The sequence below is a fragment of the Oncorhynchus tshawytscha genome, linkage group LG09 (assembly GCF_018296145.1).
Source record: "Oncorhynchus tshawytscha isolate Ot180627B linkage group LG09, Otsh_v2.0, whole genome shotgun sequence".
Taxonomy (NCBI): Eukaryota; Metazoa; Chordata; class Actinopteri; order Salmoniformes; family Salmonidae; genus Oncorhynchus; species Oncorhynchus tshawytscha.
In genome coordinates, this window is record NC_056437.1 from 22,712,976 (window position 1) to 22,723,076 (window position 10,101).

At 40.2% G+C, this 10,101-nt stretch overlaps 1 protein-coding gene across 2 annotated transcripts in view; it reads right to left on the reverse strand.

Annotated features, from left to right (window-relative positions):
• LOC112257595 (anthrax toxin receptor 1-like) overlaps positions 1-4,680 on the reverse strand; it is a 39,263-nt gene extending 34,583 nt beyond the window's left edge. Inside the window, exon 1 of one of the 2 annotated variants that reach the window (XM_042326687.1) lies at positions 4,170-4,680. In XM_042326687.1, the coding sequence (XP_042182621.1) occupies positions 4,170-4,324 (155 nt within the window). In that variant the 5' untranslated portion in view covers positions 4,325-4,680. The remainder of the gene's footprint in view (positions 1-4,169) is intronic. The other variant, XM_042326686.1, reaches the window with a different exon arrangement.
• Positions 4,681-10,101: the final 5,421 nt, after the last annotated feature.

Sequence of the window (10,101 nt, forward strand, 5' to 3'; positions counted from 1 at the left end):
AGTCGGAAGTTTTACATACACCTTAGCCAAATACATTTAAACTCAGTTTTTCACAATTCCTGACAATTAATCCAAGTAAAAATTCCCTATTTTAGGTCAGTTAGGATCACCACTTTATTTTAAGAATGTGAAATGTTAGAATAATAGTAGAGAGAATGATTTACTTCAGCTTTTATTCATCACATTTTATTTATCACATTCCCAGTGGGTCAGAAGTTTACATACACTCAATATTTGGTAGAATTGCCTTTAAATTGTTTAACTTAGGTCAAACTATTTGAGTAGCCTTCCACAAGCTTCCCACAATAGGTTGGGTGAATTTTGGCCCATTCCTCCTGACAGAGCTGGTGTAACTGAGTCAGGTTTGCAGCCCTCCTTGCTCGCACACTCTTTTTCAGTTCTGCCCACACATTTTCTATAGGTTTGAGGTCAGGGCTTTGTGATGGCCACTCCAATACCTTGACTTTGTTGTCCATAAGCCATTTTGCCACAACTTTGGAAGTATGCTTGGGGTCATTGTCCATTTCGAAGACCCATTTGAGACCAAGCTTTAACTTCCTGACTGATGTCTTGAGATGTTGCTTCAATATATCCACATAATTTTCCTACCTCATGATGCCATCTATTTTGTGAAGTGCACCAGTCCCTCCTACAGCAAAGCACCCCCACAACATGATGCTGCCACCCCCGTGCTTCACGGTTGGGATGGTGTTCTTCGGCTTGCAAGCGTCCCCCTTTCTCCTCCAAACATGACAATGGTCATTATGTTCTAATAGTTCTATTTTTGTTTCATCAGACCAGAGGACGTTTCTCCAGAAAATCCGATCTTTGTCCCCATGTGCAGTTGCAAACTGTAGTCTGGCTTTTTTTATGGCGGTTTTAGAGCAGTGGCTTCTTCCTTGCTGAGCGGCCTTTCAGGTTATGTCGATATTAGACTTGTTTTACTGTGGATATAGAAACTTTTGTACCTGTTTCCTCCAGCCTCTTCACAAGGTCCTTTGTTGTTCTGGGATTGATTTGCACATTTCGCACCAAAGTACGTTCATCTCTAGGAGACAGAACGCGTCTCCTTCCTGAGTGGTATGACGGCTGCGTGGTCCCATGGTATTTTTAACCGCGTGACAATATATATATATTTTTACATTTTTATGGAACCTTTATATAACTAGGCAAGTCAGTTAAGAAAAAAATATTATTTACAATGACAGACTAGGAACAGTGGGTGAACTGCCTTCTGGGGCATAGATCTTGCAACCTTTCGGTTATAAGTCCAACACTCTAACCACTAGGCTACCTGCCACCTAATAAAGAGATCCTCTGCTTTTTTGACACCACACTCCACAAAGCAAGTCCTGCAGGCTCTACTTTTATCTTATCTTGATTATTGTCCAGTCATATGGTCAAGTGCTGAAAAGAAAGACCTAGTTAAGCTGTAGTAGGCCCAGAACAGAGCGGCACGTCTTGCTCTTCACTGTAATCAGAGGGCTAATGTGAATACTATGCATGCCAGTCTCTCTTGGCTAAGAGTTGAGGAAAGATTGACTATGCCACTTCTTGTTTTTATAAGAAACATTAATGTTGGAAATTCCTAATTATTTGTATTCTCAATTTACACACAGCAATGACATACACACTTACCCCACCAGACATGCCACCAGGGGTCTTTTCACAGTCCCCAGGTCCAGAATAAATTCAAGGAAATACAGTATATATGTCAAGGAAATACAGTGCAGTATTATATAGAGCCTTGAGTGCATGGAACTCCCATTATATAGCAGAAGTTTCAAAACACAAATAAAGCAACACCTCACGGCACAACGCCTCTCCCCATGTGGCCTACTTGTTGTGTGTATGTACTAACATGTATGTGTAACTGGTAGATGCGCACACAGACACTACATGTTCATATTTTTAAATGTATGTACATTTTAAAGTCTTTTGTCTGTAATGTATTTTTTGTTATGTGTCGGACCCCAGTAAGACTAGCTGTCACCATTGGCATCGGATAATGAGGATCCTAATAAATCAAATAAAAAATAAAAGCAGGGACCTCGTGAAATGGGGAGTAGTTTGGACAGCATTAAGGAAAAAGATTATTCAGATGATTACCAGTATGTGTTTGATGATTACCTTGGACAGCAACACTAGACTCAGGAAATGAGCACAGCTTTTCCAAAAAGCCAGTCAAATAGGATAATGTCAATGCAACTTTGAGATGTGACCACTTTAGACTTGATAAGTGTGGTGCATATAGACAGGTTTTGTTAAGGATGGAACTCAATGTGCCTTTTTCTGTCGGCCTAAAGACGTGCCAGAGGTTTTGAGTGACTGGCCAATTCAGACTGACACAATAGCAATACAGCAGTTATGAATACTTATAGAATGTCCCACATATTTAATGGACATGTTTAAGTATTTGAAAGATGTTGATGCTTGAAAGTCTGAATGATTTGATTGCGAAAGGATAAATCAAAAGATTTTTCTCTCTGTCCTTTCTTTCTTTGCCTCTCTTTTCTTCCCTCTCACTTGTTTTTCTGTCCGTTGTACTGTGATATGAGTCCCAGTCCTGACACAGCTGCCAAACACTCGGGAGCTTTGGAACATCTGGGCCTAATGGTGAAAGGGTTCTGCAGACCAGACACACATGGAGAGAGGTTTGGGGCATAGAGAAAGACAGGAGCTCTCCCCACTGCACACCGCACTGTGGAAGGGGAAATGACGGGGGAGTCATGAAGTAGCTACCATTGCTCTGCATGTTGTATGAAGACAGTCACACATTTCACCCATGCATACTGTATTCTGATTAAAGTGTGTGAAATACTGTATGTGATCTATAGCAGGGTTTCCCAAACTCGATCCTGCCCAACCCCCCAAAACATGCACACAGAGGGGGCCCTAGGACAGAGTTTGGGAAACACTGATCTATAGAACTGTTAATATGAAATATTTGAATTGCTTGTGGGATGAAATGTAAAGCAGCAAAAAAATTATCTAAAGTAGAAATGTATTGTTTTCTCACTTCAAAACGGATCTGATTGCCTTTGCATGTTCAAGAGCAGAATTTTATTTACTTTTATTGTAAACTTGGTTATTTTTATGGTAAGTGTTACCACATGCATCCAAACAACTTGCAAAAAAAATACATGAACTAATGGTTTTGTGGGGCTATTTTATTCTAAAATCATCTTATTTGCTAGCTTTCATATATCCTCTAGCGTGACTGCTCACCGTATTGTGGATGAGAATAGAATAAGACAGCACTAACTGCATGCCACCTCACACTCCAATGTCAAAAAACTTTCCCTTATGGAAGCTCGGAATTACTGTAGTTCTGTATTATAGTATGGTGCACCACAGAAATATCATTGCAATGGAGCTGCCAATAACTGGGGGGGAAAAATCACCATCTTTAAAAGAATTTGGAGACAGTGGGAGGGGTGAGTCTGGAACGGTAAGGAACACATGACTTGAACACATAACAATAATATACTAGCATTACCCAGCATCCTACATGCCATATGGGCAATGTTTTGTGAAAACAGAGATTCTAAGGCTCGCACAACAAGTTTACAGATTGCCTATGTTTTTTGTTGGCAGATTTTTCCCAATTTCGTTTTCCAGTAGAAACGAATGGAGCCTCTTGATAAAGCAGGTGGGGAAAGCTGAGGAAGTAGATTTGACCAGTATTCTGCTGTGCTGCTTTAGTGGAACTGATTGGAACCACTAGGGAGAGGTTAGTATGCAGCCTCTGGCTCCCTGGGTCTCTTGGACTGCATATCATCTACATACCTGCTCTAATTTCTGCATATGTACCTCAGCCCAAGCACCCCCTCCCCTCCACCAACTCTATTTCCCTCTTCAACCACCCCAACCCTATGCTCAAACACTTCCAATTAGCCTCTGGAGACATATATGTTCACGTTCTGTTGTCATGCCTCTGGTTCCGATTAGTGGATCACTCCATTAAAAAATATATTTGTATAGGAAAATGTAATTGCTCGGTGTAAGTATTTCTCTGGGCAATAATGATAAGAATGCATAGAAATGTCCAACATGTGGTAGGTGACTTGCTGGGACTAAATGGAAGCAGGCTGCTACAGAGCCTCTATGGATGCTCCTGCAGAAAAGTGAGACTTGGAGCAGGCAAGAAGACAGAGGAGAACACTCACTTGTCCAAAACGAAGTAAAGGTCAAACCCCCCGTAGCAGGAGGACCCTGCCTCCCTCCCGTCCTGGCTCTGTCCTGCAGTGCCTGCCACCAGAATTGCCATCAGGGTGCAGATCTCTGCTGCAAGCATAGTCTGCCTGCAACTGCCCAGAGACATTATTCCAGCTTCAGGAGAAAGCTGCAAAATCAAAATGAACACCTTCAAAAAGTCCAAACTAGTCCAAATAATCTCCTTTCAGATAGTTTCAGATAGTTCCTGTGTTCCCCAGCACGCCGCCTCACGGTGCGGTGATCCACCCAGAGTTAAGATTCCAGGCATTAAATATTCCCAGTCTGGATCAGCATCCCATCTCCACAGCAGCAGTCCTGTGCCGGGAGAGGGGGAGTGGAGCTGCTTGGACTGAATCAGGAAGAGCTGTTCCAGGTCAAACACTCTCTCAAATCAACACACACACACACTGGCAGTGGGGATACATTTTTGTCATGCAGTACTTTTTCCTTTCTTTCTATTGTTTTTCTTTCTTTCTTCCCTCTTTTTCCTACATCCTCAGCAATAGTGCCACTTAGTGGCAAGTGGGTTATGACTGCAGTGATTATGATTCCCCTGTAGTCTTTTGCCGTATTTTTTATTTTATTTTTAGCACACAACTTTGCATAAAGTTTATAATTACAAAAAGTTAACTATTTACTATGTTTTTTTCTACGAAGTCGGTAGCTGCAGTGTAATTAAAACCTGGCAAAATCAATTGACGTTAGTTAGAAGTCCAGCTATCAACTGTTGGTAAAAGTAATTGTTTTTCAATAGTTTGTAGTAGTGATCACACGGTGGCTTGTTACAAACACACATCATTCATCAGAACAGAATCAAATATTCCACATAGTTCCTTTAATCACATGCATTGTCTTACCTAAAGGTGCTAATTATGTTTATTTTACATAATTTATTTGACTGGGACAATGTTCAATAATAAAGATTCAGGACTCTATTCAATCCGTATCGCAGAAGTTCAGCGTTACAGCGTGATTGAAATTTGAAGAAATGTTACCGCGTTGGCAGAGACGGCATTCATGGTAAACGCTGCATATGTCAGCTCAATCGGAAATGACCTTGTCAGTCATTGACATAAAAAAAAACATTTGGCTTGACAATGACAGCAATGGAGTTGGCAAGAGCACAAACAGATCTGAGACCAGCGTCAATTATTTTGGGCATGGACTCTACAAGGTGCCAAGCGTTCCACAGGGATGCTGGCCCATGTTGACTCCAATGCTTCCCACAGTTTTGTATAGTTGGCTGAATGTCCTTTGAGTGGTGGACCATTCTTGATACACACAGGGAACTTTTAAACGTGAAAAACACAGCAGCGTTGCAGTTCTTGACACAAACCCGGTGTGCCTGACACCTACTACCATATCCCATTCAGCCACTTAAATCTTTTGTCTTGCCCATTCACCCTCTGAATGGCACACATTCACAATCCATGTCTCAATTGTCTCAAGGCTTAATAATCCTTCTTCAAACCTGTCTCCTCTCCTTCATCTACATTGCTTGAAGTGGATTGAACAAGTGACCTCAATAAGGGATCATAGCTTTCACCTGGTCACGTCATGGAAAGAGCAGGTATTCTTAATTTCCTGTAGTCTAATGACCACAAGCGCCCTCTATTGGCCTCATGAGTGGAATGTTATTAATATTTTTCATAATAAAGTCAAAAATAAAAATAATAAACCACCTAAAACTATGGCAAATGGTTTTGTTTCAGTCTTCTGTGATGTAATATTGGGATGCAAACTCGAAATGTAATATATTTAAACTCTATATCTGACTTAATTTTTTTTTTTACATAACCATGTGTGTAACGGTGTATACTTTTGTTTCAAAGTATATTTGTTCAAGACTACCAAGAAACACTGTGTGACCCTGATTTAGCTCCCTCTAGTAAAAGGTTAATGCTTTGTATACTCAGTTTAGGTGATCGCAAGGTTTGAAATGAATATGTTGTAGTCAAATATTATATATATTTAAGCTTCCGGCAGTCAGTTTGCAGTCTAAAAATGATTTGTATAACTATGTTCCGGCCCCCTGACCATCCGCTCAAGAACAAAATTGTCTCGTGACTGACTCTAGTTGATGATCCCTGCAATGAATCAGTACGCTCCTTCCTCTGCAATGCAATTTTCTTCTTGTCATTGTAAACTCAATTTGTGCTGACTGATTAACAGTGTCAAGGTCCTTTTCAACTTATTCCCGAAACCCTTCTTCTTTAAATTTGTATTGACAGATTGCAAACAACTGAAAGATGCATACACCGCCACCTACTGTACTGGAGTGTGAATGCACTACACCTTGTTACACGAAAGGGAACAGGAAAATTTACGAAAAAATGGACCTACCAACTAACCCAATTAAAACCTCACCACTATTCCACTACTTGGCCCTGTCTGATCCTTTACCAGGCCGGCACACCTTGTACTTCTGCAGTAACTTCTGCAGTAACATATTTTACATCCAAATACTTCTCTACAGCTGCACCTACCACAACATCTATTTTCTGTGATTTATGTTCCATTTCTGCTGGTACAGTTGATAACAATGGTGAATGACAGATCTGTAAATCCCCATTTCCCCAGATCTGTAAATCCCCATTTCCCCAGATCTGTAAATCTCCATTTCCAGAGATCTGTAAATCCCCATTTCCCCAGATCTGTAAATTTCCATGTGAATTTGGTGGGGTCAACCAAAAAGTTACATATCGTCTTTTTAAATAATATCAACATCATCGCATGTTTGCGCGACCTTTGCGGAGTCAATAGAAGATATGTCACTGTTTTCAACACATCAAGTGTTTTAGACTATGTTTTTAAAACAAGCAAGATAAATGAAGGTTCAATCAGTAATGAGTGAACGAACAACAACAAAATCTTCCTGTCATCACCAGATTGTGTAGAGTGTACGTTCTTGACAGAGTTCGTAGCGTAAGCGTCAACGTCACGGCCATAGGATCTGAAGGTCCTGGGTTTCTGACCATTCTATTTCGTGTATAGTTTTGATACCCGTCTCCCAGTCCCGACACACACACTGGCCTGTGCATGCATGCACGGTGTGCTTATTTTCAATTATTAGGTGACTCTACGGAGCAGAGAACAGTGGAGACTAGAGAGCTCAACTTTTAAGGAATACGTCATTGCCCTCATCTGTCAGATGCACTCCACCTCTACTGATGCAGAGCACCATGCAGTTTGTGCCACTCATGCATTGCTCTCCCAGCCACCTAATGTGACAGTCAATAATGTATTAGTGCTGAGCGATTAACCAAAATTGTGGTTATTTTTCGTTTTTTAAACGACTAATTGCCTGAAGTAGTTGTTTTTCCTGTGAGCTTGAAGTGCAGTTTCTGTAGAGATAAATCAGATCAAGCCTGAACAAGCCAATATGCTACATAATTTAGTGCAGAAAACATGGTAATTAACTACAATGACCATAATCCATTGTGCAGACGCTTAAAATTGTCAAGTCTGTGCTGAGTAAAACATTGGGATTGAGAGAAGAGAGAACAGGCGACCGAAAGGGATAGAAAGCAATTTCTTCGTGAGTCTGAAAATACATTATCAAAGTGATTGATTGTTGGTATTCAACAGTCATAATGCGTGCCTTATTTACATTGAAGAACAACAAAATCGTGATTTTGTCAGACAGCTCAGCTCTAAAAAGACAAGATGATAACCTGGAATGAAATAATAAAGTAATCAAATAAAATAAATATTTTATTAAAGTTAACTAAAGTGAATAAATGATGGTTAATAAGTGATAATCAGTAATGGGCAGTCACTTTTAATAATGGTTGTATTCTGTGTTGTTACAGCATTCATTCATGCAAAGTGCATTTAATGTTAAATAAAATATTCGAAACCGAAATCAAAAACCGACCTCAAAAAGCACAAATCGCTCAGCACTATAATGTATGTACAGTTGAAGTCAGAAGTTTACATACACCTTAGCCAAATACATTTAAACTCAGCTTTCACAATTCCTGCCATAATCTTAGTAAAAATCCCCTGTCTTAGGTCAGTTAGGATCACCACTTTATTTTAAGAATGTGAAATGTCAGAATAATATTAGAGAGAATGATTTATTTCAGCTTTGATTTATTTCATCACATTCCCAGTGGGTCAGAAGTTTACACACACTCAATTCGTATTTGGTAGCATTGCCTTTAAATTGTTTAACTTGGGTCAAACGTTTCGGGTAGACTTCCACCAGCTTCCCGCAATAAGTTGGGTGAATTTTGGCCCATTCCTCCTGACAGAGTTGGTGCAACTGATGTTTGTAGGGTCTCCTTGCTCGCACACGCTTTTTCAGTTCTGCCCGCAATTTTCTATGGGATTGAGGTCAGGGCTTTGTGATGACCACTCCAATACCTTTACTTGGTTGTCCTTATGCCATTTTTACACAACTTTGGAAGTATGCTTGGGGTCGTTGTCCATTTGGAAGACCCATGTGTGACCAAGCTTCAACTTCTTGACTGATGACTTGAGATGTTGCTTCAATATATCCACATAATTTTCCTACCTTATGATGCCATCTATTTTGTGAAGTGCACCAGTCTCTCCTGCAGCCAAGCCCCCTACAACATGCGCCACCCCGGTGCTTTATGGTTGGGATGGTGTTCTTCGGTTTGCTTGCCTCCCCCTTTTTCCTCCAAACATAATGATGGTCATTATGGCCAGACAGTTCTATATTTGTTTCATCAGAACAGAGGACATTTCTCCTAAAAGTACGTTTTTTGTTCCCATGTGCAGTTGCGAACCGTAGTCTGTCTTTTTTTATGCCGGATTTGGAGCAGTGGCTTCTTCCTTGCTGAGCGGCCTTTCAGGTCATGTCGATATAGGACTCGTTTTACTGGGGATATAGATACTTTTGTACCAGTTTCCTCCAGCATCTTCACACGGTCCTTTGCTGTTGTTCTGGCATTGATTGGCACTTTTCGCACCAAAGTACGTTCATCTCTAGGAGACAGAACACGTCTCATTCCTGAGCGGTACAAGTATACTTGTGTACTATTGTTTGTACAGATGAACGAGGTACCTTCAGGCGTTTGGAAATTGAACAAAACTTGTGGAGGTCAACAAAAAAAAAAGAGTTCTTGGCTGATTTCTTTGGATTTTCCCATGATGTCAAGCAAAGAGGCACTAAGTTTGAAGGTAGGCCTTGAAATACATCCACAGGTACACCTCCAATTGACTCAAATGATGCCAATTAGTCTATCAGAAGCTTCTAAAGCCATGACATCTAAAGCCATAACCGACTTGCCAAAACTATAGTTTGTTAACAAGATATTTGTGGAGTGGTTGAAAAATGAGTTTTAATGACTCCAACCTAAGTGTATGTAAACTTCGGACTTCAACTGTATGAGTAACTGTGTACAACACACCACTTTTGGTGTTATGTTGGGCATCTACTGACCAAACAAAGATTTTATGAAATATACAGTATATTTTTCTTTATGACATGTCCTATATTGCTAAATAAAAAGGTTTAAGAAAATACAGGCAGGCACCACATTACTACAAGACAAAACAGCTCACTGAATCAAGCATGATGGTCTAGTAAGTATAAAAGCAAAGCTTGTTTTCATATAACTTAAGAAAGCTTAAAAAGTTAGTGGAATGGGATTAGTGTGGTGTGTGAAGAATCCAATACTTTAACTTGTAGGCGATGCAAATCACATTATTGTGAGAGAACCTCCTCTAAGAATATGAATTAGGCTGTTTGAGAAGGTTTGAATCCTAATTAACCTGCACATTGTTTGAAGTACAATAGACCAACATAGCTACTGTAGTAGGTCAAAGCTGTGTGCTGGAAAACCTTGGTAGAGCATGGGTGAAGTAGGCATTGTGGTGCTCTTGTGAATTTCCTTTCTTTTTCGGCTTCAG